Below are 20,319 nucleotides of genomic sequence, written 5' to 3' on the forward strand. Positions count from 1 at the left end.
GACATGTATATAAGCCAAACCAATGGACATGGACAACAGGGGGATGGGAGCATGAGTGTGTGTGAGGGGGGAGGTTGAGGGTTAATGGGGGGGGGATAAGGACACATTTGTAATACCTTAAACTAATAATTAAAAAAAAAAAGAAAAATAAAAGAGGCATTCAATGGGCTTGGAAACACCTTCATGAACCTGGGACGATTTTCTGCAAGTTGTAAAGCAATGACTTATGAATAAACCTTAGACCTCCTTTCTATAGGTAATTACTGTTTAACCCCACCCAGATCTTCAACACAACCTACCCTCCTGGTTCCCTGCCCTCCCTTTGCCTCTCTATCTCTTCCCCAACTTCAGCCAACTCTTCCTGCATCTGTTTTGCTTGGCCACGCACCCCAGCATTCCAACACATGCCACCTGGCCACTGAGGGAAGATTGCAACATATTAGGCAAAAGAAGAAACCTGCTCAAAAGGAAAAGCCATCTGCAGTGAGGCTCACATGAGTGGTGATCACTGAGACTGCAGGCCTGGACTCTGTAGGGGAGGTGGCTCTGAACAACTTTGTGCCCTACCCTGTCAAGTGACCCTTTCATGGTTAAGATTTCCATTCCCAGCAGCGCTCCCTCGAATGGAAATTTCGCTCCCCCAAACCCAGACCCTCTGCACAAGCCTTAGTTGGTCAGTTCAAAGAAATGAGGATGAACTGGCTGTGGCCATGTTACAATGCCTACAGGACTTCAGTGCAAAAGCAGGACTAGAATTTAACCCAACAATATAAGGGACATTTTCAGGAGCTGAGACAAAGGAGCACCTATTTCCTTAGCAGAGACCTAAAAATTCTTTCACCATCTCAGGTATCCATGAACTGAGACTGCCCATCAAAGAAACATGATGAACCAGGGGGAAAAACATGGCCTCAGAAACTGGGAAAATCAGATGCAGAAACCCCTGCTCCCGACAACTCTTTTGAAGGGCCTGCCTCTCTCGAGGGGTGAGGCTTGCAGGATAAATGAGCTATTTTAAAAGCTGTATATCTGCTTTGTAGCCCACACATTATTCATCAATGGACAATATGCCCTATAATAAATGCAATCTGCAAATCAGAAGCAGACTCCCCGGTGCAAAAACGGCAAAAATAAATCCACCCACGTCCTGGCATGACACAGGCAGCAGAAAGCATCTGAAAGAACACTCGCTTAAGGAGAAAAAAGCTTCTCATTTTCTAGGTACTGCAATGTGAAAATAACAGTCTAAGCACTAAGGTTAGACTAACTCCTGAGAAAAGTCAATGACTGCCCCTCGTATTTGGAAGAATAATTATGTGGAGGAGGACAGCACCACAGACCTCAGTCCGGGCTCTGCCACCTCTAAGGTGGCGTGCACTACTCCAATGGCCTCCCCACCCCTGCCTTGCAGTCCCAGTACAGGAGCCAGTGAAGTCCATGAAATTGCAAATGGAATCACATCACTCTTCTGCACACACCCCTCGTGTGGCCCTCCAAGAACTGCCCATCCTCACGACTGTTGTATCTTCCAAATCTACGCATCTCATCCCTGGGCACCTATCTCAGTCATGTTCACTTCCATGCTGTTCTTGAACCTCATGCTCCAGGCACACTTGAACCTCAGGGCCTTTGCACTGGCTCTTCCTTCTATCGGGAACCATCTGCTCCCAGCTGACTGCATGGCATGGCTTGTTCATTACAACCATCTCAGGGAGACCTTTCTTGGCTTCTCCATGTACAGCCTCAACTGGCAACACTCCTACCCACCTTCCCTGCTATTCTCCATGGCTCTCATTGTCATCTAACACTGCATTTTCACTTATTTATTTTGATCCTCTGTCTCCCTGCTACCAGAATGTAAGCTGCATCAGGACAGAGGTTTTTTGTTTTTTTTTTATTGATTTTCCACAGAGAAGAAGGGAGAGGGATAGAGAGTTAGAAACATCGATGAGAGAGAAACATCGACCAGCTGCCTCCTGCACGCCCTCCAGTGGGGATGTGCCCACAACCAAGGCACATGCCCTTGACCGGAATCGAACCTGGGACCCTTGAGTCCACAGGCCGACGCTCTATCCACTGAGCCAAACCGGTTCGGCAAGACAGAGGTTTTTTTGTTTTTGCTTACTGCTATATTCCCAGAACTAAGAATGGTGTCTAGCAAGCAATAAGTACTTAATGAATTCAGTTAATAAATGTTTATCATCTCATCCACTAGCAACATCACAAATGATTTTAATCAGTCTCCAGGAAGCCCAACTGGGAATTCCACCCATTTATTCCAGCAGCAAAAGAGTTCCAGTTATGAAAACTGGGGAGGTTTTAGAAAAGTATAAATAAATTATGAGTCAGAGACACATAACCATCTCCTTCACTCTATTATCAGTTTTCTACAAAATACCCCAAAGGCCCGGGAATGGAGGTCACCCACACTTGGGCACATCAACATTGTTGGGTTAGATCAGAAGCTCGCTGAGAGCAGTAAACCATTAAACCCTCATCTGACATCAATACCTGTCTTTCATTTGTGTGTGATGCCCCTTTTCTCAATAAAAAGGATCAGCTCCATGGGAATAGATAGTTCCTATATCCCCCAAACTCCAGGCATCCGTCACAAGTTCCACATCTGTGTGTAAGGTAAAATATCTCTACCAAGAAATAGTATACCACTTGTTCAGGGCACCCCTCGCCCCGGACTGAGGTCTCAGTTCCTTGGGAACTGTCTCAGTTCTACTTTAACTCTTAAGGTATCTCTTAAAGTGATATTACCTCTTTTCTTAAGATAACAGGTCTTTATTTAAAGTGCAATAAGATTTTAGGCTACTTGATTTTAAGAAATAAGGACAATTTCCTATAAATTATAAATGAAATTCCAAGTCAAATGGAAATCTAAACTCATGGGATTAACACCTAACAATTAGAATAAAAACATTTTAAAGTGCTTAGCTATGTGAACTTCAGGAAGCATATTTTTGTGAGGCTAGAGTTTTCATAAGCAAGAAAATAATGATATTCAAAACTCAATTCATCTATGTATTGGCTGAAAAGAAAATGTCAAGTTCTACATTCTGGGTGACAAATACTGAAGGAAAGATTAAGGGAGCATTTCTTGTCCAAAAGATCTAACGGCTTACATGTGGATATAACTGCACATTGCCAAATTATTTTAACAGTAGCCAGTAATCTTAAAGGAACTTCTTTCCATCTACCTGCTCTTTGTAATGGTATGGAGAGTAAACCTACCTGGAAAGCAGAAAATAAAAACCTGTTTTTAAAGGTTTCTGCTTAGAAGTATAACTTTTTCTGGGTTAACTCTAATATTTCAAAACAAGAATTTTAGTAGCTATAATTTATTGTTTTTAAATTCTTAAATGGATGAAAATCATTCTACAGTCACACCTATGGATACTACCACCAGCAACTGGAATATATTATTTTCAACCACAACTTCTCCCAACTTTATGCATGTATAGTCCTAAACCATTTTCATAATGTAAAAGGTACAAAGTGGTGCGATTTGTCTTTATTGTTAATCCCTTTTTGTGATTCACCTCCGTACATCTACTTCCCAGTGCAGAGGTCCAAGAATCAGGAGATTGGGGAACCTCAGCATTTTCTTGTGTTTATGCCAACTTTTGTAACATAGACACGAATCTGTTAGTAAAAATATGTGAGTAGACTTAAAGACACTGAAAAAATATACTGATGAGAAAAATCATATTAATCACTGAGGAAAACATTTGTTGTTTCCTTGAGTTAATTTTTCTCATGGTTCATAAATTTAATATGTTTACATAGCTAAAGCTGTCCATCTTTTTTTGTTTTTCTTTTTCTCATTCCAGGGTCAGGAATATATCATCCTTCACAGATCTGATACTCATTTTTTTATTGTTGTTGTTTTTACTGCTTCATTTACTGAAACATTTTCTATGAAATTATTTAAATAGTCTATATTTAGATAGATTTGATAAATCTTGAACTTACTTTAATGCTTGGTTTAGGTTTTAGATCCAACCAATACTATGTATTTTATTTAAATACTGTATCCGCATAAACATGAATATGCTTAATTTGAATGGTTGGAATGTGGGTTATTTTCCTTATTTGATTTGTTGTTAAATGCAAAAGTGTATATAAGTATGTATGACTAATATAACATTTCCCATATCAGAATGCAGAGCAAGGATTTTCTGATGTAATGCCATTTCAAATAGAAAGACATGCAAAGAAATGCTTAGCTATTTATTTCTTTAGCTCTTGTTCAGGATAAAGCCTCCACTGTATATATGAACAGCTATCAGAGCCAACCCCTGTAAAGCAAGCTTACTCGTCTGTGTTTGAGTTATGGCCCTCCAGAATGATATTACAATGAAGGTGACAGGCATCTGTTTAATTCCCGCCACCACCACTCAATGGCAGGAATTTTCCTGGTATCTCTTTGTCCTTGGTCTGGCATGGGCAGGTGTTCACAGACCAGCTCTGTAGAAGGCAGGTAAGGAAGAAATTCATTCAACTCCCCATGTGATGGAAAGAGAGGAATTATTCATGCCAATAACCACATCCCAAAACTCTTCAACATTTCACATTAACAAAAATTTGTTGAAACTTACTAATCATAATCAAGGAAATTCCTGGGCAAATATAGCAACCACATCACTGGCAGTCACTACTCCCTTCAGTCTTCCAAACAAGGCCCCTCCCACTGACCCACTGAGACAAATCCCGGCCATCTTTCCAGATGCAGTTCCAATCTTTCCCTCCATGACATCACTCCTGTCCACCATGACCCACAGTGCCCCATCCCATGTGTAAGCAATCTGTCACCCGCTGCCTGGGTTCGGTATCAGCACTTTCATAATGCCCGCTATCATGAGTTAATGCTTCCACCGGGCATGCCTCATCTCAGCTGTCCTGTCTGCAGAGACAGAAGTTCTCCAGATAAGACTTTCCAACCTTTGATGTTTCAAATGTCAAGAAGTATAGTGCTTTACACGCAGTATTATTCAAAAATATTATTTCACACGTGTGAGAGAAAACGAATATTCTCTGTAATTGCAAAAATAATGCTCAGTTTCCTTACCTTTAAACGGAAAGGAATTGGCCTATATTAACTGCAATTGAAACTCAAAGCTCTACACATTTATAAATATAAAATTTAAACATGACTCCTGCACACATTAGCTGGAAAAGAAGACCAGCCTGCAGAAGGGGCATCTCTTGCTAATACAATTTCAGCCAAAGGTGCAGGCAGGCCCGTGGGCACACTATGCTTTGTTCTTTGCCATACCACCTGGCCACCCTAATGACTCATGCTAGTGAGTACAATATAGCTTCAGGATTTCTTTTTAAAAGCACGGTTTCTCCTACAATAAGAGGTTAAATCAACTTAAATATTAAAACTACATTAAGATGTTTAAATTCTATTACAACTTAGTATCTCTTTTTTTATTCAAGTGGAAAAGCACGATCAATAAGTACATATGAGACAGATCCTGGGCTGAAGGCAACGATAACACAAAAGCACCCCAGAATCATACTGTTAGCATGCACGTTCAGCTCAGGCTAACTTTTTCAGGAAATTTCCGGGAGTGGTTAGCTCTGACCTCCTGCCCTGAAACACTCCTTGCTTTGAAAAGGTACTATGTGTTTTGGTTGGGACTTAATCACACATTTTAATACTTCTGCTCCAGCTCAACTTTTCTTGTTCAAATCAATTTTTAAAATCTGGACCAAAGCAGCTTTTTTTCCCTCCTTTGAGAGTTAACTATCTAGTCATGTATTTTAAAAGAATGTAAAAAAAAATAATTCTCAATAAGAATGGTTTATTATTAAGCTATAAAAAGTCTCCCAAGAAAACGAAGAGTTATGACATATGTGGGCCACAGGAAAAGAAACTGCAAATCTATCCAACTATTTGTACCATCAAATACTTAATATGCCTAGTAAGGTCCCTATCCCATCTCAGTCCCCCACTCCCAAAAGAGGTAAACAGCATAATGAGAGATTATAGGTTGAACGTTACTGTGGAGCTAAAAGCCTCTTGACTCTCCCTGAACTACAGAAACTAAGTCACAAAGGAAGGCTGCGTGAATTCCTCTCACAGGCCAATTTCCTAGGGGTAACTCTAATCTCTCTCTCCGTGGAGGAACTTCCTCACTTTCTGCTTACTCAGTAGTATATGGCACAACACTTAATACACACAGGATGGTCTCAAAGACTAGGCAGTCAGGGCAGGCACTTAAAGGAACTGACAAAGTATTTGATCACTAAGTGTAGCAACAGTCAAACTAGAGAAAAGGGGGCCCTTTCCAACTCAATTTATGATCATTTCATTTCATTTCATGACCTTTCCCTTCACTTGAAGCACTTTATTCAAAAGTGTAAGAACGGTCCATGGTTCTAAAATGACCAGGGTATAAAAAGCAGGTTTCTTGAAATTCAATCTACGCCATCCTCCATCCTGAAAGCTCAGCTTCCTGTGAAAACGTGGTGATGCCTGGAGACCACCAACGTCTCTTCAGGACAGCACGAATGAGGAGCGCCATCCAAGATTTACTGAGGCCCACTCATGTCAAAGCATCTGTCTCACTTATTACTTTTTTATATTCCTCTGTATCCTGGATCACCCAAGTAAGCCACAGTGGAATGATAAACAAAAGATTAAAGAGGAAACTCCACTGAGGTCATTATACATCCTTATGCTTACTGAGTCAGGGTTATTTCTAAAAGGCCCAGGAAAAATAATCACAGACCTCTTACAATACGAAATATCTTAGCACATATTTTCAACACTCTATCCCTTTTAGGCCTTTTAAATCTTTAAACTGGAGCTGGGTGTACACTGCAGGTGGACTGTCTAGTCGGTCTCTCTAATGCAGGACATGGAATATTATGCTGCCTGGTGTGAATGAAGGGGCCTGAATGATCGCAGACAGGATACTAAACCTCTGAAGAATGGCTAGCCAATTCTGGATTGGTTTCCCAAGCTTCTTCTAGCATTTACAGTGGAAACTTCAATATTGTATTTGTGCATTAGGATCCAGTTTCAACACCACCCATGAATTTCCTGATTTTCCCTCATTATTGCAAATGTCTTGGAAGTATCATTAAGAGTTTTAAAAAGTTCAATGTATTTAGGACAGTAATCTATCTCAGCAGTAATAATATGCAGTTAATTATTTTTAGTTTAAAAATCTGCTTGGTTATTTCAAGTTACACAAATAGATTACCACTTAGATTAGCCTCAATTAGTTTTAAACCATGAACTCTACAAAGAAACCCAATATTTATTAAATTCTAACATGGACTAAACTTCTTCTGGTTTTGTGAACTTTCATGTACAGATAACAATTTTTGTATTAACATGTATTACAAAATTATAGATTTATTTCAATGCTTAGGAACTCTGAATCTGGGCTTAGTCAAGTGAAGCAGCTGCGGCATTTATGAAAATCCTCTAAAAGGCAGTATAAGGGCTCTTCCCAAATTCTGCCCTCATCTGTACGTTACACAGGGGGGGAATTTTATACAGGTGACATTAGATTGATGAAGCCTCAGCCTATAAGAAGTAAAAGTAAACTTAATCACTGGAACCATTATAGCAAATTACATGGTAAAATTATAGCATGTCAGATACACGACCGGAAGTAAACGTTTCAGTTTCAAAACTCAATATAACAAATACAAGTGAAGATCCTTTTCTACAACGCATAGCTCATGAATTAATTTGAGTTTTTGGGGGGAGGCTGCGTCATCACAGAGCAGTGTTAGGGCTCTGTGGTGCTGATTATCCAACAGACAAATACTCAGTACCAATGAGACTACATTGGACATCACGGCTAGTTATGCAAGCAAACATTTCCAGATAGGCCTCAAATTCATGTTGCCCTGTGTCTAATGCCATGCTGATCAAAAATTGGTTGTTCACAATTAACCTCATTATCTTCCTCGGAGAAAGATTTATATATTACAGATATTTGGTTAAGAAGGAAAAAAACCAACATGAACACCAATCAGGTACGTCCACATACACTACACATTTAAATCTCACTGTAAACCTATGAGATGGACAATTCTATGCTCATTTTTCAGTTATGAGGCCGTATACTCAGAGAGGGCACCTAACTACCTGAGACACGTCAGTCAACTGCCAAACAGGCTCTGCAGATCTCCAAAGATGCTTCCTTCTCTCCATTAGGCTGCAAGGCACTTGGTGGAGTTACCACTTCCAAAATTTTCAACAAAAATGTCCCATCACAGGAAGCATTAAACTACATTTTTGGGGGGAGGGGGGATTACACGAGCTTTTTAATTGTGCAAAGATATAGTGTTAAAATTCCCATTATACATAAAGTGATATGACAGTATCTATCTAATATTAGACAAACATGTAAATTAACCATCCCTCCGCTATGCTCACCAGACAATCCAGAGAGTATGCAAATTAACCCAACAAAGATGGCAGTTAATTTGCATATGTAGGGGTGAAGCTGTGGACCGTCCAGAGCGAAGGCCTGGGTCCCGGGTGCCGGAGGAAATCTGGTGCCAGCAACCAGGGGAAGGAAAGGCCTATTGCACGAATCTCTTTGTGGAACGGGCCTCTAGTATTAGTTATAACTAATGACAATATCACATACCTTCGCCTGGAACAGGAAAGGGGCTATTTTACAAGGTTGTTGGGAAGGCTGAGTGAGAGGATGCTTCTGCAATGGATAATTATATAGACTAGTGAAGTAAATGAAGGCACTTTTCAAATGTTGACTGCTACAGAAACCTGAGCTCTCACTATAAGTCCTGTGTCTGGATGTGAAAACACATATCAGTATTAACACTGTGCACTGCCTACATGTTTCAGTACATCCCTGAAAATAGTTATAAAATTTTGTTACATAATATTGGGGCATTCTCATATATGACCACAGCAAGAGAAAGTACTACTATATGGAAGGGAGGAAAACTTTACAGAATCCAATCAGAAACTGACTCAGTAAAAGGAATACTAGCTTTTTTCTTATCCATTACAATGTGGTGTTTTTCAGTAAAAGGTGGTTTAGATGTATATCCATAGAATTATTTTTTTAGGGTAAAAGAGAGATACCAATACCGTCAAAATTCTTCTGCATAGTAAAATCACCCTTTTCTAAGAGAGTCAAACTAAAATTCCTCCCAAATAAAAACAGTTTGGCATATTCCTTTGTGTTCAGGAAAATGAATTTTTAATTACAAAAGATACTACACTACTTCTATGAAGTGTATGTGCATGGAGGGGGCACAGGGAAAAGCACAGAGGAAGTAAAGAAGGAACACTCCCTTCCCCTATTAATAGACGTGGTGGATGTTAGAATGCGTCTTTGCCTTCCATGGGCTCTTCTCCCTCTGTTTACATTACCAACTCTGTGTCAGCAAGAAACAGAGTCCGTGAAACTTTCCAAGTACCTAGTGTAAAGTTCACACACATTGGGCTTTAAACACTTACTACAATAATGAGATTCATACTGGCTCCCGAAGCTCACAAAAGGCAGAGCTTCACAAGTTATTACGCATGCAACTGTGTTGAAGGGGGCATAAATGCTGGTAAACAGTGATTCAACTTCCTGGAATAACTCTAATGTAGTCAAGAAGCTCATAATGAGACCAAATAACTCAAAAACGTCTTTCAGAAAATAACTGACTATTAATAATGCCACAAACTGAGTGAAAGTTCGCAGGCTTCTTCAATACTGTAACCGATGACTGTAAGAATCAATTCTATTTTACTGGGAGTGTCGGACTGAGTGGAAAATCTGTCGGCAACAGTGGTTTGTTCCCATGTATTTTTTTTCTAGGAATCTAGCTGGTTAACATTTTTTGGAGTCATGTTGCATTTTAGATTTTTTTTCATGACAGAATGTTTGGAGGCACAAACTGAGAAAAACACTCAAAAAGTTAACCTTGGAAAAAGGTCTAAGGCATAGATTATGAAATACAAGTACTTTCGTCAAAGAAGTCCTGAGTGATTTTCCCAAACAAGATTTCTGACATCATTCAAAAACCAGACTGCAATAGAGTTTAGTTAATTTTTCATGTAAACTAATCATGGAATGCCCTTCTGGCCAAAGCAGCAGATATTTGAAACATCAAAAAAGCTTGCTGGCAGCCAGACCATAGACGCCCCAGTGAATGTTTTCCCTCAAGATAAATAAGGCCATGGCAGCTGCTGCCTCCACTTCACACCCCTGCCCGTATGAAACACGTACAAAGTGTTGAATGGAGCAGGCAGTTTCATTATGGGAGGAGGTCTGTTTTTGCTTCTTAAAGGAAAATGTTTTGGCTTAAAAGAAAACCAGCTTTGTACCAACCATTTACAAAGGTATGTATGTGTACAAAAATACACCTTGAAAATGAAAACTACCATGTGCTGGACAGAATGTATTCTCCAGAAAGAGCTCTTGATTCTAGAATTTAAATTCCCAAATGCGAAGAAATTCATTTTCCACTAATTTAAATTTTTCCTCCCAAGCAAGTTGTGACAGCCCTTATATGTAAGGTATACATAATTTTTACTATTTTCTATTTATGTTGTAATTACATTAGAAACTTGAAGGCAAATGAGACTTTAATTATATAAATCCATTTCTCCTTGATATCTAACTGCAAAAATAATTTTAAGACTTTGGTAATATAATTGAACAGCTATCAAAACTTTAGAAAATGCATTTTGCTTGTCAATTTTCCTGTGTTTGGAACTGTGCTGCCCAACAAGGTTAGAGGCTATTCTAATATCAAAATTCTATTGACATCTGAACCACTGTATAAAAATGGTATTGGTCCAGACCAAGAAAAAGCACTTCAACATTGCCTAATAAAGGGGTTAGAGATAATAAAAGGGCTATATGGAAGAGATAAGAAGAAACAGTTACATAATACCAAGAAAAAGATAATATTTGTATTTAGTATCTGATAACCTTTTCAAAGTGGTGAATACCAATGATAGAGCAGTGATAAAGTTCACTTGAATGGCCAAAAATATTTCTCGACTTAAAGCATAAAAGATGATTCCATTCTACAGTAATACTCAGCCATCCACTTTGAAAAGTCACAATTCATAGTGGAAACTCAGAAAGTCCTCCAGATATTTCACAATCATATCTTCAAATCAGTAATCACATGAAATTCAAGGGGAAAATTCCAATTCAAAATATAAGGAGTTTGTTCTCCTAAAAAAACACGTAACAGCTAAACTAATGATTACTAGTAAAAGAAAGCTCACCGATAAAACTTTTCATCCTGTTATAAACTATGAAAGCTGCAGAGTCATCATTTGCCTACTGGGGTTAGCAGCTGTTTTTCTGTACTCCATTTCATTGAAAAGGAGCAAGCAAGAACCTAAGAGCAATAAAGGCCAAAATCTGTTCTAGAGCATCTGTTTCCGCAGCTGGAGACAGAACACATACTATTCTATGTACAGCATCCCAGCTTAGACACTGGAGTGGACAGTGTTAAGTTGCAGGCCATGCAATCTGACCATTAACCAGCCCCCAGTCAGTTTCACCGAGCTGAGACCCAACAGCCCATCTGGTTCAAAAATGCATTTCTTACTGTCCCCCTCTTGTTCAGTATTCATGGGACCCAAATAAAGAGGATAAGTGCTAATAACTAGTGCCAACCCTCTACAGCAAAAATGCCATCCGTAAGAATTGCTCACATTTTACATTCACTTTAGTTTTGCGTGATATTCTCTTGCCTGTATCAGAACTACTGTCAAAGAAGTGCTGTCAGGCTATATTTGCAGGCGGCTTTTAAATGCACTTCCAACTTCAACGTGTTGGGGCCTGGCAGATTAAAGTAATAAATTTTTAAATGCTTTTATGCATAAGGGGAAAGGGGGGGGGGGGTGGATTTTCAAAACTGAGTTGTTGGAGGTTGAGGACATAAAGATACTTTTTGAAATGCTAACAAGTTTCATGGACCTCTACCAAACACCGGAGCACAAATCAGCTCCCGCATGTCGTCCCAACTTCAGTTACTCTGCCCCAAGCTGGGAAACTCCCGGAGGGAATAGGATGAAGTTTATTTTAATTGCGCTGCGGAGTGAGCTTTCTGGGCTTGAATTAGTCCTTTAGGTCCCTCACATGGAAACACAAGCTAACTTACCGGTGCTCCAGCCAAGGTGGAGCCAGAGCTGGTGTCTGTACTCTCCTTGGGATCCTCATGAGATTCCTCGGGTCCGCGAGTCACAAGAATTCTGAAATGCTGCTGCCCTGCATTTTGGTCTTGCCTGATCTTAAACGTGCAGCCCTGACCCTGTGGCGTCCTTTCCACGGAATTCGTCCTGTGGATTTCGGGAGCCACCCTGCGGCCCCGGGGCGGCGTCTCCGGGTGTCCCAAGTGGCCCCGATCTTCCATGGGGCTGTTGTGCTCTGCTCGGGGCTGTGTGGGGTACGAGGTGCTCCTCTCAAGCCGGATACGGGGGTACCGCACCAACCTGTCCCCCTTCGTGCCCGTGAACCCAAAGTTCAAGTCACCACCCATGCCCGGCGCGCCTGGTGGCGGCTGCTGCAGCTGGAAGACAAAGCACCGCTTCCCAGAACTTCCAGAAGCATCTGGTACGTGCTGCAGGGACCAGCGCCTGGGCTCTGGAGTTGAAGAGCTGCACAGTCCATCGGCCCCGAAGGGCGGCGTCAGCCTCACCTGGCGCATGTCGGCGCTGGAGGCTCGGTGCTGGATCCGGAGCCCGCCACCCTTGGGTCCCCGAGGTTCGACCTCCTCTCGGCCATCCGCAGGGACAGGACTCCGTGCTAGGTGGCCACACATGCCATTCACGTGGGGGCCTATACCCCTGGTGGCCCTGGGTGGAGAGTTCTCCGGGCTCTGGGACTTGGGGGGCTCCGAACAGCGGCCCAGAGACACGGACCCTGCGTCGCAGTCTAGACCCTCGGGTGGCCCGCACGTGTCCGGGGCCCCGTCGGCCGCTTTGCGCTGCAGCGAGATCTGCATGGACGAGCTGCGCGTGGGCCGCGCGTCCATGGGGCTCAGGAGCTGCGGGATGAACATGGACGTGCTGCGCTTGAGCGCGCCCACGGCTTCCTGCAGGCCTCCGTCCTCCGCGCGGTGGGCGCAGGGGTGAGGTCCACTCCTGCGCGGCAGGGTGTGGAATGCCATGAAAAAGTCGTCTTCTCTCTCCTGGTCGAGGATCTCTGATTCAGGGGCCGTGTTGCTGCGACTGGAGCCAAAATGAAACCGAAGCCGATGGGCCATGGTGCCCAGGGGGGCCGGGAGGGAGAGGACGAGCGGCCACAACACGCCCGGCACTGCCAGAAGTCAAAAACCGAAGACACAAACTCCAAGAAAAAGCGTCCCATCTGCCAAACCTTTAGCACTGCGGCACCGAGAGCGACAGATAGCAGAAATAACCCAAGTGGCAAGCAGCATTCCAGGCATGATTGGATAAGAGCAAAAAGCTCTCATCCACACTGTGACAGAGGGTAGGATGTCCAGAACCACATGACCGCCGTCTCCCCCTCCAATGCCAGCCTGTGGACTTAGTGGAGTTTTCTCCCTCTCGCTCTCTCGCTCTCTCTCTCTCTTTTTTTAAACAGCAAGAGCCTGAAACACCACCTTCCCAGCTGCTGCTTTTTTCCATCAGACAGGAGTGGCCCCAGCAGGGAGCTCTCACAGCTGACTGGGGCAGCAGACACACTCCGAGCCACGCGGCTATAAATCTACCCGCATCACACTCACAGGACAGTTCTTTCCGAACGCAGCAGGCACTGGGCGCTCTAACCACGCGAGACCTGGCATTGAAAACCCCAGCACACACGGCACTTCCCCACCTCCCCGCAGGCCCGAATGACGACCAACAAAAATGCTTTGGCTCTAGGAAAACCCTTTCACAAGCCTCGGAGGTTACGTTCCTGTTATTTATGATATCACCACACTACCCGCATGGAATGCAAACTAATAAAAGGTACTATAAATACAGTTACACACCCCACAGAATTAGTGTCCCTTTAATGCGAAATAATTAGACCGTGATCTACAAGTCACAAAATAGCTAAGGGCAAGGGGCACAAATATTCACACCGACAGTTAGTGGTCCGCCTCCTGTTACCATAACCCTTTTCAGTTAGAAGGGAGGGTGTGTGTGTGTGTGTGTGTAACTCACACAATATGCTGTCAGAGAGGGAAGTACCAGAGAAAAGGGACCCAGCTGGAGAAAACATTTCTCTCATATGCCAGATAAGGGGGAAAAACAATTACCCGCCCCCCTCAACAAAAGGAAGGAAAATTGAAGAAGGGAGAACATGTGCTTTTCGTAGTAAGTTAACTTAAATACCATACAGAAAAAAAGCTGCCCAGAGCCATTTTTTTCTATTGAGAAGGCAGCAATATTAACATGGTTGGGATACTAGCATGGAATCTTGCTATTTCTGCAAAGGGCCGAAAAGGAGCTAAAAAAGAAAACTGAAGGTCCACATTAAAAAAACTGTCATCAGATTTGTAAACTTGGATATATTCTGGGTGTTTTAAATGAACTATTTTCCAAGATCCAGAAACATTGGTTATTTAACAAAGAGGTTTATTTAGGAAGGAGTATAAAAAAAACAGGAGGGGAAAATACTAAGCTGCAAAAATTGAAAAAAAGTTTATTTTAAAATCCACAAAGCATGACTTTGTCAACAGCCCTGGAGATGAGGGTATGAGGGATTAAACCTGTGTTTACATACATGCAAACCTGTTTTCTAAAGGCATGTGTTTTAAACGCTAGAAATGATCTCTATGAGAGAAACGGAAGCTAGTTTGTTTAGTGCTAAAACTGCCAAGTTCTGCCCTAGCTGGTTTGGCTCAGTGGCTAGAGCGTCAGCCTGTGGAATGAAGGGTCCTGGGTTTGATTCCGGTCAAGGGCACATGGTTGTGGGCTTGATTCCCCAGTGTGGGGCATGCAGGAGGCAGCCGGTTGATGATTCTCTCTCATCACTGATGTTTCTCTCTCTCCATCTCCCTTCCTCTCTGAAATCAATAAAAATCTAAAACAAACAAACAATCATAAAAAAAACTGCCAAGTACCACCATAGTCATGTATTATTCTCTTAGCTGGATTAATAGCCAAAGAGAAAAACACCAGCAGTGACAACAACACTACAGATGGCCTGGGGCAAAATTAGGTATTAATATAATTAAATAGTTTTTCAGATAAAGTTTGTATTCACACATGATTTCTTAGAGCTCTGCATTCAAAGCCCTTAATGGTTTGGAAGTATATTTGGGCCCCATGGCATGGTCATCTCAACAAGTCATTGTGTTAGATAATGGGAATGAGAAACAAATTTGTTAAATTTCTCTTAATAAAGAAAATTAACTCATTAATTAAACACATCTGACAGGCAATTTTTCCTCAAATTTGACCCTGCCTTCACCTTAAAGAAGTGTTACTATACTCAATAAATGAGTATGCATCTGTGACTCCAGGGACAACTGTCATTTTGCTGAGCACTGCCTAACTCACAGTCTTTGCTGGATGAGAGAGGGGGTTCTACGACCTTCACCCTCAGCAGACTCTCCCATTCAATTTAAAAAGAAAATAACTTCAGACACACAGCAAAACTGATTTAGTTATGTAGTACAACTAATTATCACCCAAGGTAAAAAAAGGGCTGAGTTCCATCCAGTAACCTAAATACATTTTTAATAGAAAAGATACCAGGAGGGGAGGCCAGAATATGTTGGTTCTCTAATTTGGAAAATAATAGCAAGTATAGATTAGATACACAACCAAATTCTATAATCAGGGTGAAGAGCCTGGTTATTTGCCATCACTGGCCTGAGACAAGGGGAACAGCAGATTCCACCAGGGCACTGCCGACTGCCGTGTCTAAATCATGCCCGGCCTCTACACTTCACCTCTCTCAACGGCAAGGTCAGGGAGGTAAGCCAGTTGTGTTATAAGGCTTCTCCAGACCAAATATTCTAATCTCAAGCTATTTAAAAATTGATTCAGTTGAATTCTACATCAGGAACACCTCATAAGAACATTCATTTTAACAAGCCCCCCAGTGAAATAAAACAAAACAAAACAAAACACAAAAGTTTCAGGGAAAGTAAATTTAAGTGACAACTGACTACACTGAATTGTATAATACCTCTTCTGAGAGTACCTTAAAAGCTGGCACATAGCCGGGCCGGTGTGGCTCAACGGTTGAGCGTCGACCCATGAACCAGGAGGTTGCGGTTCGATTCCCAGTCAGGGCACATGCCCGGGTTGTGGGCTCAATCCCCAGCAAGGGGTATGCAGGAGGCAGCTGATCAATGATTCTCTCTCATCATTGATGTTTCTATATCTCTCTCCCTCTCCATCTCTGAAATCAATACAAAAATATTTTTTAAAGTGCTGGCACATAACTGAAAGTTCATTTTCATAGCTGGGTCAGTTGACTCACAGGTACTTGATGTTTACATTCTAATTAGGTAACTGGCAAAATGTTTCAAGCCAGATTTGCTTCTGAAATTCCATTTCTAAAATGAGATCTTAATTTTATCACACACACACGTTTATAGATATATACTATAACTGTATCTTACCTATCTATCAATCTCTATATAAAATGTTAGTTTGTTATCAGTCTCATGCCTCAGGCATATCTTTAGTTCTTTAAAGGTACTTTCTACTAATTTCCCTTGAGAAAGTACCACTTTTAAAATACAGCTTAATTTTACCTGCTAAATATAGATTCACTTTTTGCTTTCTACTGTTAATTAGATTTGTGTTTCCCCAAGGAGGGTCACAATAGATTCATGATCGGATAGGTGACAGTAGTGCAGTCTGGCTCATATTTAAAATCCCTGAAAGGGTTATTTATATGAGCGATGGCCTCTTTACAGATGTGCCCATCATTCTGTATTCCCAACAGAGTGTAAGTAAGCATGTGGTGACTTTCATCAGTGTGACTTTCACTAATATTAAGTATGATAAAAATATTTACATATACAAATAAAATTTCTGTCCTAGCCCTATGAAAATATTTGTTAGAATCATGAGTTTGTAAAGGAACAAAAATAAAGCCATGGGTTAGGGGCATATATACTGTCAGAAGTACAACATAAACACAGTTTTTAAAGCAGCTGCTTTAAAAGTAAATTTTTTTAAAAAAATGAAGCAAAAGTAAAAACTGAGACCCACTTACCAATCTGTTCTCATCAAATACTTCAAAGAGGAGTCTGTGATTAGATGGATTTACCTATAGAGACATAAATGGTACTTCAGAATGGGCAGAAACAATTGAAAGGATGAAATAAGCGATAAAGAATGGAATGCTTATAATGTACCCAAATCAAATGTGTAATCTGAACAAGTGTCTTCTGAAAATCCTATATCTACTAAATCAAGTCATCTGTTTATTTCTATATTGTTCTGTGCCCAATACTGAGGTATATTAGGAGAAAATGCTTTTAGCTGCTTTTCTAACATTAGAAAGGATAATTCTGAATAGTTTTAAAGCATTTTTCAAACTCCTCGACTAAAGGTACGCTCATGCTTCTGGACCAGCAATTTTCAGCCTTTTCATCTCATGGCACACATAAACTACTAAAATTCTTTGGCACACCAAAAAAATATATTTTTTGCTGATGTGACCAAAAAAGGGTATAATTTTGATTCATTCACTCCAGACGGCTACTGGGCTGGCTGCTGTCATTTTTTTATTTGACAATCTAAGGGAAAAAAAGTCAGTGCTTCTGACTAAATAGGTATTGCAGGTTTTAAAAATTCTTGCGGCATACTGGTTGAAAATTGCTGCTTTAGACCAAGGCTACATCTTCACAAGGTCTATGCCTGAGGGTAGCTCTTAGGCCTAATCAAAACAACAACAATAATATAATAGCAATAATTAAAATAATGACAAAATAGTAAAAAAAAGCCATTCACTACATAGTGCTTATTTTCCAGGCACGATCTTCTCATTAAATATCAAAAACACATGATCTCCTTTAATACTGACCAAAAACCTATGATGTGTTAACTGTCACCACAATCTTACAAATGAGGTGCTGGGACCATGAGGGTGTAGTAACTTGCCTAGGGGCCCACAGCAACTATGCAAGGCAACCAGAGCCCCACCAGGTCTGGCCTGCTGTCTCCAGAGCCCAGGCTTTAACCCATTAGAGAGACAAAGAGAAAAACGATGTGCTCCCCTTCCAACAAACCCGGGGTCAATGTCAAAGCTACTAGGCTTTCAATGTCTTTTTGCTTCTTTCTGTCTCTCTACCAAAATCTCCCCCAAATGGCAGGAAAAATCATCACTCAGACTCCAGTATCATTTCCTGAGTACCGGCCACATGTGAGACATGGTGGTAGGTGTTCTCATTTATACTATCACTTGTAAATTCTGGAAACAGCCCCCTCGAGTGAGGACTTTCTCTCCTATGTAAGCGACAAGGAACCTACAGAGGAGGTGAGTCCTCAGGTAGCTTTTCCAGGGTCATAAAGGCTGCATATTGTAGAGCCTGAGATGAGACCGTGTCTACTATCATAAGTCTCGGCTACTTCGTGATGGAGAATGGAATGGAATAACATCTGATAAACAGAGCAGAGAGCACGACTTGTACTTGTGGCCCCCTGGCCTGCCTCAGAGGCCTCGTGAGGGAACAAGCAGACAGACGGAGGGTTTAGTGCAGCTGTGGGCAAACTATGGCCCGCGGGCCGGATCTGGCCCGTTTGAAATGAATAAAACTAAAAAAAAAAAAAAAGACCGCACCCTTTTATGTAATGATGTTTACTTTGAATTTATATTAGTTCACACAAACACTCCATCCATGCTTTTGTTCCGGTCCTCCCGTCCAGTTTAAGAACCCATTGTGGCCCTTGAGTCAAAAAGTTTGCCCACCCCTGGTCTAAGCTCTATGAAGGCCTGAGCTGCTGGTCAGGGCACCCACAGGCCATGGCAGGAGCCAACACACAGTAGGCAGGCAATACGATTTGTGAGATGAATAAAACAAAGGTCTTTTTGTAAAAATCCAAGAAAAATAAGAGTTTACATACGTAGCCAAGATTAGTTGAAAAAAATTTTGGAAGTACTAACATTTACATAAATGTGGCCAGGGTGTTAAACTGACAGGGTCTAAGTAATTTGGAGTTTTACAAGTGGAAAGCTTACTAAAGGCCAATAACGTCAATGTGCCCCCATTAGCTTTTCAGTTCTTCATGAAGTAATTTTAAATACATCTGGTCAAGGCTACACATAGGATCTCATCAAGTATTGGGATATCAATGCCATGCCTGGCTGGTGTGGCTCAGTGGTTGAGCATTGACCTATGAACCATTAGGTCAATTCTTGGTCAAGAAACATGCCTGGGTGGTGGGCCCCGGGGTGTGCAGGAGGCAGCCGGTCAATGATTCTCTCTCATCATTGATGTTTCTATCTCTCTCTCCCTCTCCCTTCCTCTCTAAAAGCAATAAAAATATATATATTTTAAAAAAATCAATGCCATATTTCAGCTCTGAATATAATAGAACACATGTATCTAGTGATCTAAGTTTGGAGCCCATAAAATACTATTGTGATTGAAAGAAGAAATTAGGACCAATTACAATGTATCTACTGATTATATTGTTGTTTGGGAACCTACACTAATCAAAATGTCTCATCTAGGACAATTCTGAAGGTAAAGAGTAGTTCTTAATACCACAGCTATACAGACAATGAAAATATATTCATTTTGAAGAGAAAAAAATACATAGCTGAGCGGTTTAATATTTTCAAAATTTCAGTATAAAAAAAAATCAGCAACCACCACAAATAGTATTCTCTGTTAATTCACAGAATCCAGCCATTTCTACATATAACTCTTCTGGGTATCTATAATAATAAAAGCGTAATATACAAATTGATCAAAGAGCAGAATGACGATCCGGACGACCTTCCAGACAACCACTCTATGGCAGGCACTGGTGCCAAGCCAGCCAAGGCGGGTGCAATGTGATTGGTCAGGGGGCCCTGCCATTGCCCCACGATCACCCTGCAGAGGGAGGCCCAGGCCACTGGCCAGTGGGGCGATCTATCAGGGGGGTAGGGGGTCGCGGAGGGGGGCTTCTGAAGAATCAGAGAAACGGGGGAAGGGGGGTGTGGTGGCAGACGCAGGCAGTGCCAGGCGAAGGTTGGTGCACTGGCAGGGAAGGAAGGCATCAGGCCTCTAGTCCTATCTAATAAAAGACAAAAATGGTAATTGGCGTACGACCAATACCCTTTTCATTGGCTAATCAGGGCTATATGTAAATTAACTGCCAACTCAGATGGCAGTTAACTGACAACAAAGATGGCGGTTAATTTGCATATGTAGGCACAATGCAGG

The 20,319-nt window shown here is 41.5% G+C and overlaps 1 protein-coding gene across 15 annotated transcripts in view; it reads right to left on the reverse strand.

The window, feature by feature from the left end:
* Positions 1 to 20,319, reverse strand: part of NEDD4L (neural precursor cell expressed, developmentally down-regulated 4-like, E3 ubiquitin protein ligase) — a 231,878-nt gene that overhangs the window by 111,888 nt on the left and 99,671 nt on the right. For 8 of the 15 annotated variants that reach the window (XM_006764446.1, XM_006764444.2, XM_006764440.2 and 5 more), the window contains one exon: positions 17,157 to 17,210. Coding sequence is in view for 10 of the 15 variants with exons in the window: in XM_006764444.2 (XP_006764507.1) it covers positions 17,157 to 17,210 (54 nt within the window). In the remaining 5 variants the exon portion in view is untranslated. Of the gene's footprint in view, positions 1 to 12,129; positions 12,476 to 17,156; positions 17,211 to 20,319 lie in introns of those variants that run through there. The other 7 variants (XM_015564412.1, XM_015564410.1, XM_015564411.1 and 4 more) reach the window with 4 other exon arrangements.

Source organism: Myotis davidii, unplaced genomic scaffold (genome assembly GCF_000327345.1).
Source record: "Myotis davidii unplaced genomic scaffold, ASM32734v1 scaffold38, whole genome shotgun sequence".
Taxonomy (NCBI): Eukaryota; Metazoa; Chordata; class Mammalia; order Chiroptera; family Vespertilionidae; genus Myotis; species Myotis davidii.